Source organism: Lytechinus variegatus, chromosome 2 (genome assembly GCF_018143015.1).
Source record: "Lytechinus variegatus isolate NC3 chromosome 2, Lvar_3.0, whole genome shotgun sequence".
NCBI classification, from domain to species: domain Eukaryota; kingdom Metazoa; phylum Echinodermata; class Echinoidea; order Temnopleuroida; family Toxopneustidae; genus Lytechinus; species Lytechinus variegatus.
Window position 1 is genome coordinate 49,738,344 of NC_054741.1, and position 24,955 is coordinate 49,763,298.

At 33.9% G+C, this 24,955-nt stretch overlaps 1 protein-coding gene across 1 annotated transcript; it reads left to right on the forward strand.

Moving 5' to 3' along the window:
• The first annotated feature begins 3 nt into the window (after positions 1-3).
• Positions 4-22,037, forward strand: LOC121408266 (MTOR-associated protein MEAK7-like). Its single transcript, XM_041599670.1, has 9 exons — positions 4-133; positions 2,569-2,797; positions 5,742-5,963; positions 9,106-9,238; positions 11,213-11,334; positions 18,525-18,873; positions 20,333-20,451; positions 21,011-21,193; positions 21,786-22,037. Exons 2-9 carry the CDS (start codon positions 2,600-2,602, stop codon positions 21,960-21,962), a joined length of 1,503 nt encoding a protein of 500 aa, XP_041455604.1. The 5' UTR covers positions 4-133; positions 2,569-2,599; the 3' UTR covers positions 21,963-22,037.
• The last annotated feature ends 2,918 nt before the right edge of the window (positions 22,038-24,955 follow it).

Sequence of the window (24,955 nt, forward strand, 5' to 3'; positions counted from 1 at the left end):
GAAAACAACAAGCGCTAGCCAGCGGGACTCGGCGGGTGTCTGGAATCAGAGACGAGGCATCACAAAACATTTGTACAAATTTACCCTTTTCTCTCGAAGGCTAATTAGACTACTGTTTTACCAGCATCCCTCGGTAATTTTGAACTTCAAATTTCTTGATATTGTGAGGTACATGCATGAGTGTATGTCGACACTCTCATGTATGATTACGATTGAACGGGTGTCGGTACGGTATGCGCAGCTGATTAGATGTTACGTGGGATTTGGCTCCTGTGCAATTTGAGTTAGTATATCACGGATTCGTGAGATTCACCGTACACGTGTGTGCATAATTAATTGCACATGCTAATAACCGTAATGGCCTCCTGGGTGTAGAGGTAAGACCCTACACCAGACGACAAGAGGCGGTTTGAATGCGAATTATGCACTTGATCTGAGCCTACAATTTGACCGATGATGAGATGAACTGTGATTGTGGAGTGAATGGGTAATTTTTATCATTTATAGGCAGGGGGCATGCACATGATAATGCTAATATTACTTGATGCAGGGATAAGCCTAATAAAGGTGATGATGATGATTACGGTATGTTGATGATGATGATGATGATATGGTGATGGTGATGATGATGGTGATGATGATTATGTTGATGATGATGATGATGATGATGATGATGATGATGATGATGATGATGATAATGATGATGATGGCATATGATGATTATGGTGATGATAATGATGATAATTTATGGTGATGATGATTAATTATAATGGTAATGATGTAGGAGAATAACCTCAGGAAGGAGAGGAGAAAGAGGAACAATAAAAAAAAACGATATTGATGAAAACAATAATGGTGATGATGATAATCTATAGTACCAAGTTCGCACTATAGACAGGAATAACCGTCGTTTCTTGGGATTCATTCAACAATTTCTGACATTTTACTGTCATCCACATTCACTTACGGTAAACCGTCAGTATGAGCCCCATGGGTATAACCTTTCACCAATTTGGTGAAAAAAAAATCATTCTAGGGTATTCTTGATTTTTAGCATTTTAATAGGTCTATTAATGGAATATTTTCAACGATGGCCCACATTTTTTTCTTAGATTATAAATATTCTTTCTTGTGATATTACTAAATATTGGATCAAATACTGAAAAATACGTGTTACTGATATGTTGTTTCTTGGTTTTTAAACTTATTCTCTGGAGATGAAAAACTGCTAGCTGAGTTTGTTGTTTATAGTAAGGCTTTTATCAAGGCTTTCCAATTAGAATTTTTGATGTCCACGCCAATCAGTGCGAGTGACAAATTCACAAAGACAATTAGCGATACAAAGACAAGTCATAGAGTATTGTAAAAATCGTGATACATTGCTACTGGTAAAGACGTATAGGATGATGACATCATTCTAGATGGTAATTGATGGTTCTTATGAAAGGACCGAGGATAACTAGAGGATTTGATCTTCATTTGAAAGGAATTTGCACTAGCTGCGGTCTCGGGTACAATGTTTCTTAATTTTGTACATTTTCTTGTCAAATTGGATGTAAATTTTTAAACAAAAAAGTGACATGTAAAAACAAACCCAATCCAAATATCAGGTTGCTGCAGGATTAGATCTAACATAAATAATACGTTGTCTCTACTTAAGGGCCTCCAACATTTCAGTCTGTGAATTGTTGAATGGAGCCAACGTAATTCAGTGGACAACCAATGTACAGAGACTGAAGCTTTTGGTCTATTCATACTAACGCTCATCATTATCCTTTATTTAATTTCATTTTCAAAATGTTGCTTTTTTCAAAGAATTTGCATTTTTGTATCTTGCTTAATGTAAAAAAAAATTGACAGAGTGAACTTCTCCTTTAAATATTATTCCCCTGTTCAGTTTTAGCCCTTGAACTTGCAGGTATCTTTCTCCATTTTAAGCATGTTGGATACATGCATAAAGTGGTACCCATATATCCATCAAGTAACCTTGTTAAGTATCTACCTGTGGGATATAAAGAAGCCTTGATATGAGTAACAAGACACTACTTATGTGCACAAGGCATAATGAACCAAACAAAATTGGTGTATAAGTATACTGAATAGTCTACCATTCACAGAATCACAGGCAGTTTGTGAGAGATCTACGTAGGTATCTTTATGTAATTGTAGTGATCTTTATAAGAGTACTTGGTAGTGTTATGCGCTATATAAGCATTTTGTTATTATTATCATGTTTCTTCTTGGCCCTGTCTTACAAAGAGTTACAATTGATCTGATCGACCGCAACTATGGAAAGCCAGAAACATCAACATCTGAAATTATGTATTTGTTCAAAATATTTTCAAGAAATATTATTCATACATTCAGTTTTCTTGACAATCCAGTATGCTTCTCTTTGTTTACTAAGGACATAGTGCAAATATCCTAAAGAAATTTTTTTTACATTGATGGATTTCCATAAACTTTAAGAGATTGATCCGATCAATCATAACTCTTTGTAAGATAGGGCCCAGATGTTAATCTGCTGTGCAATCTTGACAATATTGTTTCTTTTTTTCCATTTGACAGGGCCACAGGGGGGGTCAAAAGATTTTTAAAGATGGGACAGTCTGAGAGTGCTGATAAGTCCAGGAGTTCACAGGAAACTGGAATGAGAGCGGAATACCAGACCTATCGATCTCTCTTCTCACCTGATGAGCAAGAAGAACTGCAAACTGTGTTTGAGAGAATATGTCAGAGCAACCCACAGCAAACTGATGGGCAGAGTCAAGCAACATTCTCCAAAGAACAGTTCATGGTAATAACATACCTTTTTCATCGACATCAGCACTACAATTGGTCATTTTCAAACAAAAGTGGACATGGGGATGAAAATTAAAACTTGCTAGAAATCATTAGGCTTCAATGCTTTTTGAAACTAGACATCTTAAAGTATATTTTTCCATTTCATTTACATAAAATTATTAATTATGTCTTGAGATACAATGAATTTTATGCAAGGGAAATTAAATGTTACAAAATGTTGATTTTTGCATTAAAATTCACATATTGCCTATCACAATATAAAATTTGTATTAGAAGCACATTTGTTGGCAAGATACAAGCTGTGTATTGTATCTAACTCCTAAAAAGCAAAAAAAAAATTCTGTGAAGTGTTTTTCTGAAAAAAATTGGGTTTCAAAGTTTTCAAAACTGGTTGTCGTGTCACTCACGTTTTAAATGCAAAAAGTTTTCTAGAGCTGTGTATTCTGAAAATTAATTTATCCCAGTACTGGAGCAAATACAGTTTATCTGTACCTTATTGTATATGAAGTAACTTTGTCCAATGTGTTAAGGTAAAGCTAAAATTAACTGTCAAAGTTGTGTCGTGTCACTCACAATGTCGTGTCACTCACAAAATGTCGTGTCACTCACGTATTATATTGTGTATAAAAAAGGACATCCAGTAATTTTTGAAGCGTTTTACCAGGGATACAGTCAAAATGTTGTTCCTGACATCATTTAGGCCTATTTCAGGCTAATAATTTCCTCCATCTTCCTAATTTTACTCCTTTTTATGGAAATATTGAATTTGACATTGAGTTCATCTATTTTCTCTCCTCTCCTTGGTTGCCTTGGTTTAAAAAATCCTGACAATTTTCCATTGGTGTGAAGACTCGGATCCTAATTCATATTTTGGTTAATGTACTGTGATTAAGAATATAACAACATAATCAATCAACCCAAAATTATGAATGTATCAAGAGAAAACCACTATACTTAAGCAATGGACATATTTACAATGCATAAAGGGTTGGTGAGGGTGATGGTTCAAGTCATACCTACACGTAGGTATTACTCGAACATTCTCTGTCTCCATTTACAGAAATAAGCAGAAAGTTCACCTTTCTTTTGAGTAAAGTTATTTCTTTGTTATACTCAGCTAGAAAAGTCACGGATCCTTTTTTGAAATTTGCAGAAATTTTAGTGGTAAAGTAGTGTACATGAGATATAAGAGATCACCATGAACACCAAACATTTTTTCAAATTCAGAAAAGAAAATATTTTTCTTTTCCTTCTGATTGATTAAATCAACCTTTTCATTTGCCATAAAGCTTGTATTCCAGGACATGAAATAAACAAATTTGCAAGAAAACAAACATTTCAGGTGAGAATATATGATCAAATAATTAGCAATGAAAAGGCGCTTACAAATTCCAGCAAAAAGCATAGCTCTGAATTTTGGTACAGTGCCTACATGTACTGCCTTGGGAGGGTCCACATACAAGCAGTGTTCAGGAGAAAACCTATGCTTGTTGAGTTGAATTTCCAATTTTCTCAAGGCGATTTGCTGATAGTCCATCTGAAGTGTGCAGCAACGTGATTGTGGGTTTGTACCAAAAAAGACATTTAAACTGCCATGTCCTATTTGGACAATGCCTATAAAAATATTAAAGGAGGATAATATTGTAATCCAATATTTCAAGAAAAGGGAGTCATACATGATATCATTGGCTACCAGACCATGCAAGATGATGTGAGTGACTATTGAGAATACCTTTCTTACAAGGAAAAATTATTCCATCCGTTGTGGATGCTGAATTGTATAAACCTGTAAACTTTCATATACAGATAGGGAGAAAGAGTTAAAGTTTTGAATGATATCAGGCCACAAAAAGAATGTTTGAGTTGATGTCAATGCCAAGACCTCATAACACCTCCTTCAAGTGCCCCCTCCTCCTCTAAAGAGGAGAGTGGTAGAAGCCCTAGTGTGACAATGTGGTATGGTATAGGGAATGTGAGTTGATGGGCAAATATGACCATAAACCAAGAATAAAACATCAGGATGACATATTATGAACTTAAAAGAAAGCAGTTATTATGTAATTAAGCTTGTTTTTTGGTTAATGGTATTTTACTCTTCTACATCATGCAAAAAATACTTTCAATGTTGAGATAAATGTTGTATTTTTGCACTTGTCGTGTCACTCACGTTTTGGATGTCGTGTCACTCACGGTATATAGGAGGGTACCATTTTCCATAGAGAAGGCTTGATTGATTTCGACCATATGTGTTAGATAGGTACACTATTTATGTCCATTTACTGGTACTCACAGTACTCCATGACAACTACTTGGGCACGAATCCAACCATATGTGTTAGTGGTCAGAAACCCATGTCCAAAATTTGTCGTGTCACTCACGCACCATTTTTTAATCATATCTGCTAAACGAATTGTTGAATTCAAATCAAACTCGTAGTGGCCCATGCCAGTCCTACATTGTATATAATATAGTAGTCATGATTGATTCATAACCTTAAAGTTTGAAGATATGAGCCCTTAAACCTCTCCGATTGTCGTGTCACTCACGTTTGAAAATGACCAATTGTAACTGACAAGAATTATTTTTGGATGAAAAATGAAGTAAAATTGATAAAAGATTGAATAAAAATCATGGTACAGATGTAGTCCTTGGGGTATATTGCTGTGAAAGGTAGATGCTATCAAAAGAATGTGAATGAGAGGAAAAATTGATGAATTTTTGTAGACCTGTCGTTTAAACGTATGCTTTTAAATTTTTTAATTAATGAATCAGAATAATTTAACAGATTTTTTAATAAGAAATTTGATTTATTGTAAATCATAATCCAAGTAATCAGTTGTATGGAAATTAATGTCAATGGTCTATGAAATACTGTTTTGCTTTTTAACACTTTCTGGTTTGATTGCTTTTTAATGGTGACTTGTTTTCTTCACTAGAGTTGTTTAGGTGAGATCCTATCCGAGTCGACTACTGAGCGTCTATACAATGAGATGCTTCAAGTCCAAGGGGTCATCTCTTCAATAAAATCCATCTCTCAAGAAGCTTTCGTGATCGCCCTCGCCAAGCTACTTAAGGGAACTATGGAAGAAACAAGTCTGATGGTGTGCAGACTAGCAGCCAATACGGCTGACAGGATAACAAAAGAACATCTCTCAAAGGTCAGTAAATATTACAGTATTTGTTTTGACCTCAGGTCATATTAAATTTTGCTCTTTATGGATTTATGATTACCAAAGTCCAGATGTGTGTATTTTAATTATGTTTGGGAATGGTTCCCTTTCTTATACAGTGCGTATCAAAAAAAAGTTTACACTTTGAAAAAAACCTGGAAATTAAAAAATATACAACATGTGGGTAATTTTTTCACATATAATCCTGGGTTTGGGCCTCATCTGTCCAATGAAATTAAAAGTTTTGACAGAATGTTACACTTGAGTGAGCACTGTCTATTTTTGTAAAGCTCGCAGAAATCTGTTTGCGCAGAAATGCTCGTTTTCATGCTGTGTCAAGGGAGAAGGGCGAAGTCAAACTTACCCTGTCAAACATTTCTCATACATTTTCCTTGCACTTTTAGTCAATTAAAATAAAATGATACATTCAAGCATTTTGTAACAATTTTGCCACCCAAATTGAAATTTCAACACTTAGTAAGCACAACATTATCCCTTTTTGTGCCAGCTGGATCAGAGGACATTTACTGTATCTAAATCTGAACAAAATTTTATATCAGACATCTCCAGCATTTTTCACTAAGATTTTATCATTTAAAGTGGGTTTACATTTCATTTTTCATTTAATACTTGTTTCTCCACACTTTTTCCAAGCCTGACAATGATTAACAAAATGAAAATAAAGCCTAAACCATTTCACAGCTCAGTGTAAAGCAAATATCGTCAAGATGGCCTTCGTGTGTGGGGGAGTGGGATGGGGCGCAATGCACCCTTCAAAGTGTTTTGGGCAAGGAAACAAGTTAAAAACCTAAAAGATATCTTCAAATAAATATTACTAGCTTAATTCAACGTGTTCTTTATGATTAAGGTCTACTTTTATTTGCATAACTATTTCAAAGTTCTGCGCAAATCATTTTTCACTAACTTTTCAAAAGTAAGTGGTGCTCACTCAAGCGGAAATATTTTTTGACAGTTACATCGTCATTTGCTTAAATGGATCAGTACCAATGCTAAAATGTGGAAAAATCCTCAGGATATTATAAATGTATAATTTAACAGGATTTTTTCTAAGTGTAAACTTTTTTTTGATACGCACTGTATATTCAAGTGATTTGTTTTGTCCATTTTTCACAAATTTTTTGTTTGTACCTGTAATATATGATTTATATGTGTGTTTTGTTACAGTTTTTATTGATTCTTGTCACTTTAATAATCAGATATTGTCTTGCCCTTGTCAGAATATTGTTTCCAATAATGTCTCGCAATCTCAGATTTCTACACGTGTATGGATCTCTATATATATAATCAACATTATTTTCATCAAATTTCCTTTGCATCTGCCTATCTGATCATATGGAAAATATATTCCCAATATAATCCCTATTTGAAAATTGATTTATTTCCAAAGTAATATGCACAGTATCCAAAGCTTGTGCCTCTTCAAATTTTACTCCTCAATGCATCCTGATTTGCTGCCCCAGCCGGTATTGTATAGGCCGGATTATGGTGATCAGCAAACTTTGTATACAGTTCCAATTCAATGCAATGTTCAGGTTATCTTTATCTGTATTTTTACTTGCCATAATCACTTTGCTATTATTGTCAACGCTCTACTCTTAGGAATAACCTTTCCTTAATATCTCTTGAATCTTTCAAATCTGTTCAGAGAACACATCTTACTATAATGCATGTATTATGAATTATTGAGTGTGTATTGTATTGTTCTTGTTTTCAGTTTCCTTGTTTTTACTTTTCCTTTAACCTAATTTTATCTGTCTAATAATTTTTGTTAGAGCACTTTGCAATTTATTTAGTTCTAAATAAATACATTTTTTCTGTCACAAAATGCACACCCTGATGATAATCTTTTATTTTCATTATTATTTTTGTTGTATTTATTTATTCATTTTTTTGGGGGGGATCCATGATTACATTTTGAAGCTTTTCATCGAGGTAGACAACAAAGGAAAACTATGTAGGCTTGATCTTTGTGGGTTTGCATGGTGGAATTTATAACATGGAGAAGGTTTAAGATTCACCATGTGTAATATGAAGAAGGAAAAGGGAATGCAGGCAGAAAGACGAGAAAGGGTGAAAAGAGGAAATTAGAGGTATTCTTTTCTTGAAAGTGAGTGAAGTCCTGAAAAGGACTGTAAACCAGATGAGATGAGTTGAATATGGCTTGAGTAGCGATGGTTTGTAGGCTTGTCCATATCCATGGAAAGATAGAGAATGCCTTTGATTATGTGAAAACATAAAGGAGACCAAAAAAAAAATGCAGCCCATAAAGTCAGATGATTGGAGAGATGAATTTCATATTAAAGGGGTACTTAAGGCTGAAAATAATATGATTTGAACAGATAAAGAAAAATCAGACAAACAATATACTGAAAATTTGATCAAAATTGGACAAGAAATACAAAGCTAAGGCATTCTACAGATTTGCATGATTCCAGTGAAACAGTTCTAGGCATGTCTTCATGAATATTCAATGAGCAAGCTGATGTCATATTCCCACTTGTTCTTTTGTATTTTATTATATGAAATTCGTCTTTTCAATTTTGTTCTGCCAAGAACCAAAAAAAAATGGATTGACAACTGACTTAGTGCATTGGATATTCATTGCTGCAACCTATTTCATTTTAAGGGAGACATATCATTTACACAAAATGAAACAATTGTGATTTCATGTAATAACAAAAGAAAAGGGAAAGTGGGGGTGTGACATCATCAGCCAACCTAATGAATATTCATGACAGCATGCATAAATCTGTTTTCACAAAATATTGCTAGACTTTGAAATTCAATAACTTTGTCATGAATTTATTATCAGATTTTTATGTAATTTTCAGCTCTTTGCTCTGTAAATTTACTCTTTTTATTTAGATATAAATATTTTCAGCCTGGAGTACCCATTTAAGCAGATGATTGTTGTCCTACTGTTTGTAGTTGCATATTAATAAAAATATAAGACTTTATCACAAATTGCAATACCAGTATCTTCAGAATTAGTTGAAATCTTTAATGGTTAATTCAATAAATGGCAAAGAAGAAAAAGACTTTTATTGAATGATTAAAACCTGTTCCAAAGAGAATATTTTGTATTTTGTATTTTTCTTTTTTATTTCAGTTCATCACAGATATCTTATCATCTTATGAGAAAGCACTGAAGGCAGCGGATAAGATGGGAGGTTGGAAGATTGAGGCTGATGCTGACTCCAAACAAAGATTTGTGCAGTTTACTTTACAGGGCATGGATGAAGGTAAGGGGATCTGCAAAATTAAATATATCATTTGTGAAAATACATGCAACTTCAAACACCAATCATTCTCATTTATTTTGTTTAACTAATTAATTTAATGACTTGTTTAGAATCTGTTATGGGTGATTCCATGCTAGAACAATCAGCCATTTTCACAAGACTTTTCAACCTGCTGTCCAAACAAACAAGGAACTTCAATTTGTTTTGTGGTAATATTAAAGTACTACTGGGTAGTCATGTAAAAAGATGATAACTAACAATGATGAATTAGGGGTGAAAATGTTGCGTGTCGTATGGGACATTTCTGAGTCTTGTACGACACACAAGATTTTTACCTTTGATTCACCCGTACTCAAACATTTTGTGTTGGTTATCAGTTTTTCCCATCACTACCTGCTTTAACTTTATCATTGATGAAAAAGAAAGTTTTATTGCTCTGAAAGCATTCAACTAAAAGACTTTAAATTGTTATCAATATCCTGTACGGCATGTATGGAATGGCCCTTTGTATCATGTAATAGAAGTCTCGGATGCAACCAGATTAGCCTTTACAAGAAAGGAGTGATGCGACTGCTTGCTGGATAAAGTTACAGTGCACGCAGCTGCATTTTATAACATCTTCAGCTTCCCAATTCTAGAATCTGGGGAGCGTTTGATGAGAGGACTAGTTGGACGTTTTTTTTTGCAAGTCCTGTTTCAACCGACAGTGCAGTGCCTCTCAGCTAATAAAAGTCAAGGAAAGTTGTCAGATCTAACAAATTTTGTCAGACAAAATTGTTGATGAAATGCTCCCCATGGTATGTTGTATAGGAGGCCATCACCAAAATAATCGCGAAGAAATAGTGAATGTATCAGTTTCTCTGTTGCTGAGCGAGTGAGATATTTTATTTTATTAGAAGTGTCGGCCTACAGTGGCGCTCAAATGTCTAATAGTGAACCCTATCAGAAATTGAACATACTTAAAGTGTTCATGATCTGCCACATTTTAGATATTTAATTGTGAAGAGGATTGATAAAATATTGCATTCAAATTCAATAAAGTTTGTTTCTCTGTGGTGCTGTTGTCTACATTCAACACTCGGCATGAAGGAGTGCATTTTGTGATGGGGTTCACTATCTTTTGACCACAACAGTATCAATTTTAACGTGGAGAAGGGTTACGGTTCACCATGTGTAATATGAATAAGTGTAGGAAATACAGGCAGAAAGATTGAAATGGAAGACAAGATAGGATGAAAAGAGGAAATTAGAAGTATTCTTTTCTCGCAAAGTGAGTGAAGTCCTAAAAAGGACTGTTAACCAGATGAGATGAGCTGAATATGGCTTGAGTAGTGATGGTTTGAGTAGTAGCAGGATGAAGTGAAGAGACCATCGCTATTCAAGCCATATTCAGCTCATTTCATCTTGTTTGCAGTCCTGTTCAGGACTTCACTCACTCACAAGAAAAGAATACCTCTAATTTTCTCTTTTCATCCTATCTCATCTTTCCATTTCAATCTTTCTGCCTGTATTTCCTTCCCTTCTTAAAATCATTCACGGTGAACCGTAAACCTTCTCCATGTTACAAATTCAACCATGCAGGGTGCTACATAACTTTTTAGAAGCACTTGCCCAGTTGGGCAAGTTGATTTTTAAAATCTAATTCGCTTGCCCTAAAATATCTTGAAAAAAAGTTTTACCTCTTCAAATGAAAGTACATGTACTGTGGTTTTATAAACCATAGACCTATTTTTCTCTTTTGACATGAACTGATCTACCTTGTTATTGCATTTCTTTTTTAAAAAAATTAGGGTCCATATATCATATAAGACCGTAATTTTTGTCATTTTGCTGTGAGAATTTTACCTTCTAATTCGGGTAAGTAGTTTCGGTCTTTACTTCAAAACACTTGCCCGACTCTAACTTTTACTTGCCCCGGGCAAGTGCTTATGTAGCACCCTGCACAATGCAAACCTACATAATCGTTTCTCACAGCTGAGGGAGGCTACTTGAGTGTTGATCAGGTACAGTCATGGTTAGAAAAGACTAGAGTGTTTTATTCCCTCTTCACTGATGTCTTCCAAGTCTGTTTTCATCCTGGAAACACGATGCTAAGGGTAAGATGATTTTCTCTTTATCCCTCCAATGCTCTATTGCTAAACCTCCCCCCCCCCTCTCTCTCTTCTATCATTATCGTTATCGCTCTTAATTTGTTCTTTCGCTTAAAGGGATGGTCCGGACTGAAAGTATTTATAGGTAAATAAATAGAGTAGAATTCACTGAGCAAAATGCTGAAAAATTTCATCAAAATCTGATAACAAATAACAAAGTTATTTATTTATTTATTTATTTATTTATTTATTCATGTTTTATTTATAACAAATGATAAAATGAGGTGGAGGGTAGTTCGGTTCAGTTATAAAACTGCTTTACAACGAAGCCCTCCGCCTTTACAAACATAAAATAGAACATAAACATGATAATATATATAAATAAATACAAGTGAAAATTAACATAAAAAGTTATAATCTATGAAATAAACAAAAAGAAAACAAATAAACAAAAAAGAAAGAATACTAGAAGATACTTTGTTATAATAAATGTTTGGCCAATAGGTAACCTCGTTTAAAAGAATTTATAGAATTGGTGGATTGAACTGAAAATGGGAGTTTATTAAATAGGGAGCTTGCTTTATAAGAGAATGACTTTCTTTTGAATTCAGTTTTGGGGAATGGAATGTCGAGGAGAGAATTTAGTGCATAGCGGGTACAATATTTAAAGGTGCGATAAGTAATAAGCGATTTTAAATAGTTAGGGGCGTTTACATTAATTATTTTAAATACTAATAAACAGTAGTGATATTTTAGTCTTTGTTCAACGGATTGCCAATTTAGGGTTGTAAGAAGTGTACACTGCGGTGTATTATAATCCTTATTTAATATTAATCTGGCATATCTATTTTGTAATTTTTGTAGTTTGGAAAGATTTGTTTTTGAACAACTTCCCCATGCAGTGCAACAATAATCAATATGTGGTAAAATTAAAGCAAAATATAAGGTTACAAGAATTTTATAGGGTATTAATTGCTTTATGCGGCGAATACATCCAATTGTACGTGATATTTTATTACATATATATCTTACATGGTCAGACCAGGTCAGTTGCGAGTCAAGTATAATACCAAGATATTTCATTTTATCAACACATTGCAAGTGGTTATCGTACAATTTGATCTTGAATTGGTGATTATCTAGCTTTCTTTTAGTGCCAAAAGGCATGACCATGGTTTTCTGTGGATGAATATACATCTTATTAATATCAAACCACTTGCATATTAAATCAAAGTCATTTTGTAAATTCAATTGAACTTCAGAAAAGTTATGAGAATTGTTAAAAATAACGGTATCATCTGCATAGAGTGAAATTTTGGAATTTTTATGAATTCTTAAGTTGTTAATATCGTTAATATATAGACAAAAGATCAAGGGGCCAAGGATTGACCCCTGGGGCACCCCTGATTTCACAGTTAAAAACTCACTACAATAATCATCTATATTAACACATTGTTGTCTTCCGACCAAGTACGATTTAAACCATTCACGTACCTTATTATTCATACCATAGAAAATTAGTTTATCAAGTATTATTTCGTGTGGAATTACGTCAAATGCTTTTTTTAGATCATAAAATATAGCTCCCGTAATCTGACCATGATTCATATTTTCAAACAGGTAGTCAGTAATTTCTGTAAGGCACGTGGCTGTGGAATGGAGTGGTCTGAATCCAGATTGACGTTCCGACAATAAATTATTTTGGTTAAGATACGAATACAATTGTTTGTGTACTGCTTTTTCAAGGATTTTTGACATAGAGGGCAGTATTGAAATGGGCCTGAAATTGTCAACACTGAGCGAGCCACCCTTGTGAATTGGCGTGATTTTTGCGACTTTGAAATCAGATGGAAATTGAGAAGTTTTTAGTGATAAGTTAAACAATTTAGAAAGTGGTTCCGCAATTATATCAGCAGATACTTTTAGTAACTTAGGATGTAGACCGTCCATTCCTACAGCCTTTTTACAATCAATATTGCGTAGTTCGTTTTTGACAAATTGAGATTTAAATCTTGAAATTCAAAAGAATAATTAGTTTGAGTTAACGTTTGTAAATCGTTAAAAGCACCGTCTACTGTGTTGGAACTGGAACTTGTTTGTAGGTTTGAGCCTACTTTATTAAAAGCTTCATTCAATAAACCTGCCACCTTTACTTTGTCAGATATCATTTCTTCATCAATCAGGATTGTGTTGTTTATTTCCTGTTTCTTTGATGGTAAAAGCCCTTTGAGAACTTTCCAATTTTTATTCAAATCATTTCCACATTCTGAAAACTTATTCAGGTAATATTCTTTTTTAAGAAATTTGTTCAAATTATTTGCTCTGTTTCGATAGTACTTAAACTTTTTCCAATAGTAATCACTTTTCGTTTTATGGAACTTTTTCTTAAAGAAATCACGGTCACGTGCCAAATTTATGTATTCATTTGTAATCCAAGGTATTCCATTTCTTTTTCTTCTGACAGAAATAAAAGGTGCATGTTTATCACTTAAAGTAGTAAACAAAAATTTGAAATGAGACCACATTTCGTCAACTTGAACGTTTTCGTTATTGAAATCATTCCAGTTTTGATTTTTCAAGTCATCTCGAAATCTATTTTCATCAAAGTTGCGAAAAGACCTAAATTTACTTATTTTAGAATGAAACATTGTGTGCTTGCCTTTCACTACTACAAAAGTCAAACAGTGGTCACTAAAACCAATAGAGATTACACCCGACTTTACACTTTCAATTGAATTTGAGGTAAGTATTAAGTCGATGATTGTGCTACTGTGAGGTGTAACTCTTGTGGGGTCATTAATTAACTGGTTAAGCTGATAAGTATGACAAATATCCTTAATTATTTTAGACAACGCATTATTATTACTCATGTTGCAATTGAAATCACCCATCAAAATGATATTATTTGATAATGAAATTACTTTTTCAACATTTGCTTCAAGGGTGGTAAAATAGGTACTTGGTGAGGAAGGCCTCCTGTATAAAATACCAACAAAAATCGAACTGCTATTTTTTCTTTTAATCTCCAGCCACATAACCTCAAGTTCTTTGGTTTCCAGATCCATTCTTCTCATGTAATTAAATTTCTCACTGATGTAACATCCTACATCATTGAATGTTAAAGTTAAGCAATATTTTGTGAAAACAGTCATCATGCATATTCATTAAGTGTGCTGATGATGTCACATCCCCACTTATATGAATTTAGGTTTATTAAATTTTTTTCCTCCAAGAACTAGACATATCGGATTGACAACTGATTTAGTGCATTAGATATTTATTGCTGCAACCTATTTCATTATTAGGGAGACATATCATTCACCCAAGTATGAAATAATGAAAAAATTATGATTTTATGTAAATAACATAAGAAAACGGAAAGTGGAGATGTGACATCATCAGCCAACCTAATGACGACTGTTTTCACAAAATATTGCTAAACTTTAAACTTCAATAACTTTATTATTTGTTATCCGATTTTTGATGAAATTTTATTTTATTTGTTATCCGATTTTGATGAAATTTTCGGCATTTTGCTCAGTGAATTCTACTCTATGTATTAAGATTCAAATATTTTCAGCCCGGACCATCCCTTTAAGAGTATGTAAGCCACTATTAGATTCCTTATAGGAAGTTATATTAAAGAACTGTTGTTATATAGTGTATATATATTTAGATTTCTTTGCACTTCTAAATATCAGTGAGTATTGTTAGCCCAGCTTTGATTCCAGTGGTCAGTATACTGCCCAACTGAAGCAAAAGGAAGCAAGTGACACATCAGTCAAATTTGAATTATTGTTTCTGAAAGCCCTTTGTATGTTGCATGTTCAGGCAAAATTTGGGGAAGAAATAATTGTTCTATGAAAAGATATTGAAAATAATATGCTGTTAAATTGCATTGACAACTATTTTAATGACGAACAGACATTGCTCATTTAAAAAAATTGATGCTTTTGTAACTTGCTTCCTTTTGTCAAAATACAACAGTATAGGAACCATCCTACAGGGTGCCCTTTTTCTTCACGAGCAGGACAATTTAGATAAATATGTGTCTATGCCACAGATTGCAATTATTCATCTTGAGAAAGAATAATCCTTTACTATTCCAGCTTTAGATTTTTTTAAAACGAATTCGTTTCATTAGGAATTTATACTTAATTTTAGCATGTTATATGGTGTATAATTATATTTTGAATTTGAAGGGGTAACGTGGATAAATATTTGTTACTTAAGGTATCTCATCCATATTTTGTATTAGTCAGGCAGCATATGTCATGATTTGCCGGCTACTTCGAAAATTTGGCTAAGTCTGATTTTTCACTTTTATGTGATTGGTGACATCACAAGGAACAACTTTCAACTTGGTGACAAATTTCTAATGGTCATCTTGACCATGTGAGGGGTCAAAATGTGGTCAATAGGGGTAAATTTTTGAAATTGCCCCGATTGTGTCGAGTCATACATCAAATTGTTTGTCTTGTTATACTAAACAATAAAGTGTACACAACCATATACTCTTGACCTTCCGTTAAAAAGTTATGACCGGAAAGGTCAAAAGGTCAACGAACTTTCGGCAATGGCAAATTACACTGAAATTGTTAAGAAAGCTCCTTTCCGTGTTCTTATGCATGTGTGTACTTTTTTTATTTTCGAGTTTGATAAGTCCATCGTCAGAGGTTCTTATCCAGAAGATATAAAGGGTCAAGACAAGGTCAGGGAAAGGTCAAAAGGTCAACAAACTTTCATTAGAAGTCAAAATACACTAAAAGTGGTTAGAATTTTAGAAGTCTTATTTTTCGTGGGTGCTTTGTTTTGAAAAGTCTCTATCTAAGAAGACATTATATATAAAGGGGTCAAATGTGGTTGTTTGGGGAAAAAACAGATAAACAGAGATAGACGTTGAATACATTCAGTGTGGTATCATGGTATTGCATTAATACTCTGAAACGACTTGACACCATTATGCCCTTAAAATCTTATCATCATCATGGTGTAATAAGTGCAACCAGCTCTTTCTGATTTTTTAAAAATTTATTTATTTAGGAATTCAATTCAAGTTAAATTCATTTTCAATAGTCTTATATGTAAAGAAGTATTTTCTTCATTTGCTTTGTACAGAATATCTTAATTACCTTAAATTATTGTAATGTATTGGGGTATAAATACTATGTTAACACACACAAAAAAAATCGATTGATCAGTGCTCCCAGCTCCTAAGAAAGATGCCTAACATTTCATTTTCATTAACTTGCGAATAAGATAATGAGGTTAGGATTGAGGATGATAAGTTGGGTTCCAATTGCTCCTCAATTAGTTCTAATGTGTGACGGTTATATTATTTCTGGCAAAGAGGTAACATCGATCGTGCAGGTATGCTCATTGTAGTCATGGGTGTCCATTTATATGCGGATGTGATATCCTGACCATTACTCGATCTCTGAAGCCAAGAAGGGCTATACATTTCTGGTGCATGTGCTGTTCTGAGCTTATCATTGGGGGCCCTTTTGCATTTTGCAACGTGGAATTTAAGGATTTCGTGCATACTTTTGGTCAATTTATATTTATTTTTCAGTAAAAATTCAAGTCTTCACAATTTCTGGGGCAGCTGTGAGAACTGGTATTAAGTTTAGTCTCATGTTGTATGCTCTGGGAAAAAACACACTTGATCAAATCCGGGGAAAAATAGAACAAGCAGTCACAATGGCAGCACAAAATCAGAAATGTGTAGTCCTTCTTGGCTCCAGAGATCGAGTAATGGTCAGAATATATCACATTAGCATGATGGACACACATGACTGATCACAATGTGCATGCCTGTACGAAGTTGCCTCTTAATTGTCAGAAATAACGTCACACATTGTAATTAATTAAGGAGCAATTGGAGCCCTACCTATCATATCATCCTCAATCCTAACCTCATTATCTTATTCGCAAGTTAATCCAAATAAGATATTAGGCATCTTTTTTAGGAGCTAGAAGCACTGATCAATCGATGTGTTTATTCTTTTAACATAGTATTACATATTTATACCCCAATACATTACAATACTGATTAAAATATTCTGTACAAAGCAAATGGATGAAATGTTTCTATCCATATCAAAGACTAGTAAATGGAAAATGAATTGAACTTGAATTGAATTCCTAAATCAAGAAACTCTGAAAGAGCTGGATGCACTTATAACATCATGAAGAAGATACGATTTTAAGGGCATTAGGCCCAAGTCATTTCAAAGTATTCCTGCAATACTACTGAATGTATGCAACGTCTATCTCTATTTTGTTCTCAAGTGAGCACATTTGACCCCTTTTTCTAATGGATGTCTTCTTAGATAGAGAGTCTTTTCAAAATAAAGAACCAATTACTTCTTAGATTCTAACCGCTTTTAGTGTATTTTGGCTACCAATGAAAGTTTGTTGACCTTTTGACTTTTCCCTGACCTTGTCTTGACCATTCATATCTTCCGGATAAGGACCTTTGACGATGGACTTATCAAATCGAAAATAAAAAAAAGTACACACATGCATAAAAACACGGAAAAGGAGCTTTCTTATTAATTTCAGTGTAATTTGCCATTTACCGAAAGTTCGTTGACCTTTCGACCTTTCCGGTCATAACTTTTTAACAGGAGGTCAAGAGTACATATCTATGTACACTTTTTTGTTCAGTATAACAAAACAAACAATTTGATGTATGACTCGACACGATCGGGGCAATTTCAAAAATTGACCCCATTTGACCACATTTTGACCCCTCACATGGTCAAGATGACCATTAGAAATTTGTCACCAAGTTGAAAGTTGTTCCTTGTGATGTCACCAATCACATAAAAGTGAAAAATCAGACTTAGCCAATTTGTCGAAGTAGATGACATATGCTGCCTGACTATATGCTTTACTTTCTATATTTTTTATCTTGTATAGTTTCTTTATATTTTTCTATTATGATTATTTTTTATCTTGATTGTACATTACTTGTAATTTTACTTGATTGTGGTAAGTAAATAAATGAATAAATGAACAAAGTCATTTCCTATCAATTGTTAAGTTATTACCAAGGTGTACAGGAAAAGTTTTATTGAATTTACTATTAAAGAAATCTGTCCAATATCTTTTTTTCAATAAAATTATGTATGTGCCAAGAGTTTGTATGTTACTGTCATTTTATATAAGTGCATTCTTCAAATGTTCCATAGGAAGATAGCATGTCTTCGGCTGCAGCTTACGTAGACGAGGCTGAAACCATCACCGATGACATCATCCACCACGTACCAACGCTGCCTCTGTGCAAGGATGCACCGTGGTCAAAGTTCAGGACCTTACTTGACCTTCCCAGTCTATTAACCATCAACTATCACCTACCCCATGAGTTAAGACGGGAATGGAGGTTCCTCTATTCGTCATCTATCCATGGATCGAGCTTCTCAACATTCCTCGCTCACATCCAGAACAAAGGACCTTCGGTTATAATTGTTAGGGATACCGATGGCAGGGTCTTTGGTGGATTTGGGTCAGAAAGCTGGCAGATTGGACCAAATTTCATAGGTACCTTCTTACATGATCATAGGTCTTTCCCATTCTTGGAGTTCTCAAACAAATGTTTCTTCCTTTAACGACAATAATCATAATAAATAAAAATATCTAGCTTAATATATTATATGTATATGGGAATAATGTTTTGAAATACTTTACTGATTATAACAGTAATTGGAAATAATGGATAAAACCACCATAATGAATCAATTACAATGACATTTTTTTTCGCCTTCTACTGTTTATCTATGGCAATAATAAAAATATCTAGCTTGATAGATTATATGGGAATAATGTTTTGAAATATTTTACAGATTACCACAGTCATTGGGTTTAATGGATAAAACAATGAATCAATTACACTGACATTTTTTTTTCATTTCGCCTTCTACTGTTTATCTATGGCAACAACATAAACCACATCAAAACAACAATAAGTTTATGAAAGCGCTATAGAAATTAATTGATTATTAATTATCGTCATTTGTTGAATTTGAATTTGCATAATTGTGTATGAATGATCTGTACAAGTAACTTAGATGGTAAAACATTATGCAAACTGATTTTATTTTTTTGTTTGATTGGTATATGTGTGAATTTGCCATATGAAAATGATATGATGGGTGTGTCATAAAAGCTGTCTGTACAGTGTAAGTTACAAATGGCTCTAAGCAAGACCAGTGATCCTTACTTGTACAGAATGATATAGTTGACTTAGCACTTAAACTTTACAAACATCTTTATGAAACACCTACCTGCTCATTTTATGAAGTTGTTTCCCTTTGATCAGTTCTTCCAATTTGAAATATCTTAAAGCAATTTTCAATGTGTTATTGGGTTAGGTGCATGAAAAGTAGCAATTGCTTTTGCTAGGCTTTTGCTTGACGATAAAGCCACTGCTAAAAAGCGTATGCATAGAGCGAACATTTTCCTTGTGCGTCTAAGCATTTGCTTGTGCGTTTAAGCATTTGCTTGATTTTTTTTTCAAGCTCCATCAGAGCAGCTTGAGGGTTTACTTCATCAGGGCGTTCACGTTTTATAATCAATTTATAATCAGTGCACCTGTGAGAGAACTCCAAGGTGTACAGTAGCCTACATGAACATGTTTTCTTCTTAGTAAGTGTAAGCCGAATGCAAACTATATAGATTTATTAATGAGAAACAAGTTCAAGAAATAGTTGGACACCACGTCCAAGAAAAATATGTTACATAGAAGCGGTATTTTGCACTGCTAGCAATTGCTGTCAGAAGTTATGAAAAGGTTTTAGGCACAAGCAAATGGTTTTGCATACAAAATAAAGCAATCGCTAAGGCATGATCTTTTGCTAAGCTAGCAACTGCTTGTGCTTGAAGCAATTACTCTCTAGCAATAGCTTCTTTTTTATGGATCTGACCCATTATCTCTTTCCATTTCCATCCATACTTCTCTTTAATGAAATCAACACATCCCCTTTGCTCCTTTTGACCCTAGGAAATACCCACTGCTTCCTGTTCAGTTTGACCTCTGACCTTGGTGTGTATGAGACAACAGGACACAATGATCATTACATGTATCTTAACATTGATCAGCAGACTATGCCTAATGGTCTGGTAAGTTGCTATAGACAAACAGTTTAACTACTGACTCCATTTATCATATTTTTGTATTTCCAAATGAATTACTAGACAATAATTTGAAAACAAATGAAATAAAGAATGTATATCTAACAGACTTTTAGATGCAACATAAATATAGAACTCTGTCATCATTGTTTTTCTCCTTCATTTTCAATCTAATTTCAATTTTCTTATAATTCATTGCCATTTTGGCATTATGCACCATATGTGATGAGCTATAATCACTTTAATAGAAACTGTATACATGACTCAAATGCTCTCATGTTAACTAATGTGAATTCATTGGATTCCTGTTTCTGGTGACTATAATCTTTATAAGCTGAATTTATGCATAGTCATATTTCAATAGCAAAGTACATGTAGTCATTTTGTTGATGTTCCTCAAATTTGTGTCTCATTTGTGGAGCATGAGAGTCTTAAAATCAGCTAAGAATAGTTAAATCAGCTCAAACATCAAATTACTGATTCTATTTTGTAAACGTTTTTTATATTTGATCATTATTGATGTATCATTTTGGTATTTTTTTTCCAGGGCATGGGAGGGCAGTTTGAGTACTTTGGATTATGGATAGACCAGGATTATGGCAAAGGCCACAGTAAGGCCAAACCTAAGTGTACTACCTACGACAGTCCCCAACTGTCTGGTTCAGAGAACTTCGTCATTGATTGTATAGAAGTCTGGGCAGTTGGACCACTACCAAAGAAGAAGCCAGAGGTAAGACCAATTTTTATAGGTCTTTTCATTATTGGCCTTGTTTAGTGTTTAACTCAATGTGTAAAAGGTTTGAATCTTAGCCATTTCATACCAAAGTGTTGTCAAAATAGGACATTCTGCCTTCTAGCTAGGTACCGGGTATTCAACACAAAAAATGGAGGAGGGTAATGATAATGAGATGTTATGGAGGGCCCAATAATTATGTAGCAGTTTTATATGACAATCACAGGCTATATTTTTTTTTTCTTCATTTTTTGCAATATTTTTTACTTCACTGGGGATGGGAGGCCCTTTGCAATTGGAAAATCAATTTCCTCCTGTGTGCTTTTTCACCATGTTGCTATTTCTATTTGATGTTTGAGTTATATTAGTGGCTTCTAGTATTTAATCTTCTTGTTTACGTTCTGAAGAATGTTTTGAAACTCGCCAGTGGAATCAAAATTTCTGTGTTATCATGTTTGCATTGACCCAATAAACCATTTTTTTATAATCGAAGTAGCTACACAAGGGAAATTACATGTTATTGATTTCGAGTAGAGTTCATTCCCTCGTGACTTCGTTGGATGACATTCTATGTGGGTTTTTTTTGTAGGATGATGAGGATGATGAAGGTCGTAAGAGTATCCTCGACAAAGATCCAGAGGCCACTGCACTCCTTGAGCTGGTTGGGAAATCAAGAAAGAGCGAAGGATTACGAGAGGTCGATGAGGATGCTACGGCAGACATACCTGAGGTTCATGAACTTCATGTACCACACCCGATATCATGAAGGATCCATGATAATGCTGGTGAGTGTTTCATAAAGCTGTTTGTAAGTTACGAATGACTGGTGATCCTTTCTTAACCCTAATTCTCCCGGGGGGGGGGCCATAATGGCCCCCCTCAACAATTTTCGCGATATATCTGCTGCGCAAAATTTTTTCACCTCGCAGCTCACTGACTTTTTACATTCAAGTCTCGCGCAAATTTTGAGACCAAAGTTGTGACGCCCGGGTACGCGGTTACGACATTACGCAACATTATGCAAGTGCATGTCAGACCCAAAATTGCTCATAAACGTGATTTCATGTACAAATCCAATGCAAATTGCGTATTTAGCCAAAATTCATAAATGTATCATTATTTCTACTTTTACTGATTAAACTTAATTAATTTTGCCTTGTTTATGATCAGAATTATGTCTGGAACGATTTCCATTGAAAAAACAATAAAAAACAAAAAGTAAAAAAACAAAGAAATACATAAGAAATTCATAAAACAATAAAATACATAAGAAATTTATTTCCAAACCAAAGTTTTTTTGAATTACGATTGTTAAGAAAGCTACAAAGAAAATTTTTACCAAAAATTAGCATTCTAGGAGCTTTATATAGTGAATTAGAGCAAAATGTATGATTTATGCATAAATTAGCATAATTAATTCATATAAAATAAAATCTCATTATTTTGGAAAATTTTACCATACAGCCTTGTAGATGACATCGCACACTACAAGCGTGCAAATTTTTGCGTCGCTCGCGCAATCGGCGGCCGAGATCTTTAGGGGGGGCCATAATGGCCCCCCCCCCCCCCGGGAATGACAAGAATCAAAATACCCCGGGAGAAGTAGGGTTAAGCACTAAATCAACGCTAATGAAAATTTGGTGCCCAAAATTGACTGCAAGAAAAGATCACCAGTCCTTGGTGTAGAGTTGCTCGTAACCTACAAGCAGTTTTATGAAACACCCACCTGGTGAGGGTTTCATAAAGCTGTTTGTAAGATACAAATGACTTTATACTCGACTGGTGACCCCTTCTTGTGCTAGATGATTCATCCCTATGTCATCCATTTAGGACCAAAGAACATGTTCCAGTTGTTCGTAAAGTTGTGCGTAACACTTAACGAGCAGCTTTATGCAACACCCAGCAGGTCTTGATGAAGTGGTGTTGGATCGTATCAACTCAGGCTGAACAAAGAGTACTGAAAAGATTTCAATATTTTGTATAATCATACAGAAAGGATTTTATTTGAGCCAGGGAAAGTGGCAAGTCATCCCTTTTTGTGATTCTTGATGAAGTGTCAATGCTTCCTCCCTTCATGCTGGAAGGGGAAGTCCTCTCCTGTGTGCTCATACTGCAGAGGTGTGAGAGTTCAGATTTTTATCTGATTTCAGATTTTTTTTTTTTTTATTTTCAGCTGAATTTCAGTTTATATTTGGCTTTCCTCTGTACAAAAAGTATGGGAGCTCTTTCTATTTCAGACTTTTTCAATACTCTTCAGCTTTTTTTCAGATCTTTTTATTTGTGATCACTCACACCCCTGATAGTGGTTTATATGTCTAGAGAGCTCTTAATAAAATTTCCCAATCACAGAAAAATCAATGTTGATTAGAGTCAAGTAAGGTACTAGAGTTGCTCCTTTGCTTAATACAAATTCATGTAACATCAAAGCTCTCCCTGTTTCCACCTTGCTTGGAAGCACACTTTGCATCGTCACTTCCAAATTTCTCATCCTGGCTACACGGTTGGGAGCGACTCACATACGATATCACAAAATGTTCATTAATCTGTTTCTTTTATTATTAGTATTACTTTATAATATGAAGTGGAATCCAACTCAAGATAAACAGATGTGCAGGATAAACTTAAGTGGAAAAACAATATGAAAGATATGAGTCTGTAAAAGTTGTAATCACTGTTATGATAACAATAATGTTTGATTTACCTCATGATGCAACTTCAGTTTAATATGAAACTACTCTACTGCTATTATTACACCACTTGAACCAAATAATATAGGCACTTCTATGATAGACATAGAAAAGGTTAATAAAAGATATCAACATGCACACAAAATATAAAGGATAGTCATATATATTTCGATATAATATTAATTTCTAGGCATGTATTTCCAACTGAAGTTATTTAATATTGCATCTTAAACTATGATCTTAAATGACGGTCTAGTGATATTCCAAGTTTAATTTATCTTTCTTTTCTCTATTTTTAATTGGTTCTATTTGTGTTTTAAAACATTCCTCTATAATTTTGCAGTTTTTACTGTTTTCTTCTCACTTTATAATTTTCTTTGGTTTCCAATACTATTGATGTAGTATACCTTTACCAGCATATACTGTGTATATATTGTGTTGATTTACTTTCAGAGACATCATTTATTACTTCAGAAATATATAGTTTACTACATACATTCAATTGGATTATCGGGGGGTTGATGATGTTAATGTTGCCCTATGTCTACTCCATGTACTATTTTACATTTTAAATCATGGGTTTGAAGGTATTGTTATGTTATCTGTGTATTGTATTTTATCTGTATTTCTACTTGATGTACTCATTATCATTAGTTACATTGAATCAACTCATGAATTTCGTAAGATATTTTATTACTGATTTTTGGTCTTCTTCAATCAGTTGAATCCTTTTTCATCTTTTCTGATTATTGAAGTTTGTTTGATGATTGAATTAAAATGAATGTTGATAAATATCTATATTATAGGCTTTCTAGGTTTGCCAAATAGGATGGTATAGTGAATATTCTATAAAGTTGTGCTCAAGCAGGGTGCTACATAACTTTTTAAAAGCACTTGCCCAGTCAGGCAAGTAAATTTTTAAATAGTTCAAATATACTTGCCCAACAATCTATTTCACTTACCCGAAAAAAAATCATTGAAAAAAAGTTTTACCCCTTCAAAAGAAAGTATTGCAGTTTTATTAACCATTGACCTTTTTCTCTCTTTTGACATTAACTGTTCTACCTTGTTA

What these genes read in the sequence shown, in the direction of transcription:
- LOC121408266 (XM_041599670.1), top strand. Translation starts at nt 2,600, where the DNA reads ATGGGACAGTCTGAGAGTGCTGATAAGTCCAGGAGTTCACAGGAAACT. An exon ending in TTTACAGGGCATGGATGAAG is followed by an intron (nt 9,239 to 11,212) that starts GTAAGGGGATCT and finishes CGTTTCTCACAG; the next exon opens with CTGAGGGAGGCTACTTGAGT. An exon ending in CTGGAAACACGATGCTAAGG is followed by an intron (nt 11,335 to 18,524) that starts GTAAGATGATTT and finishes AATGTTCCATAG; the next exon opens with GAAGATAGCATGTCTTCGGC.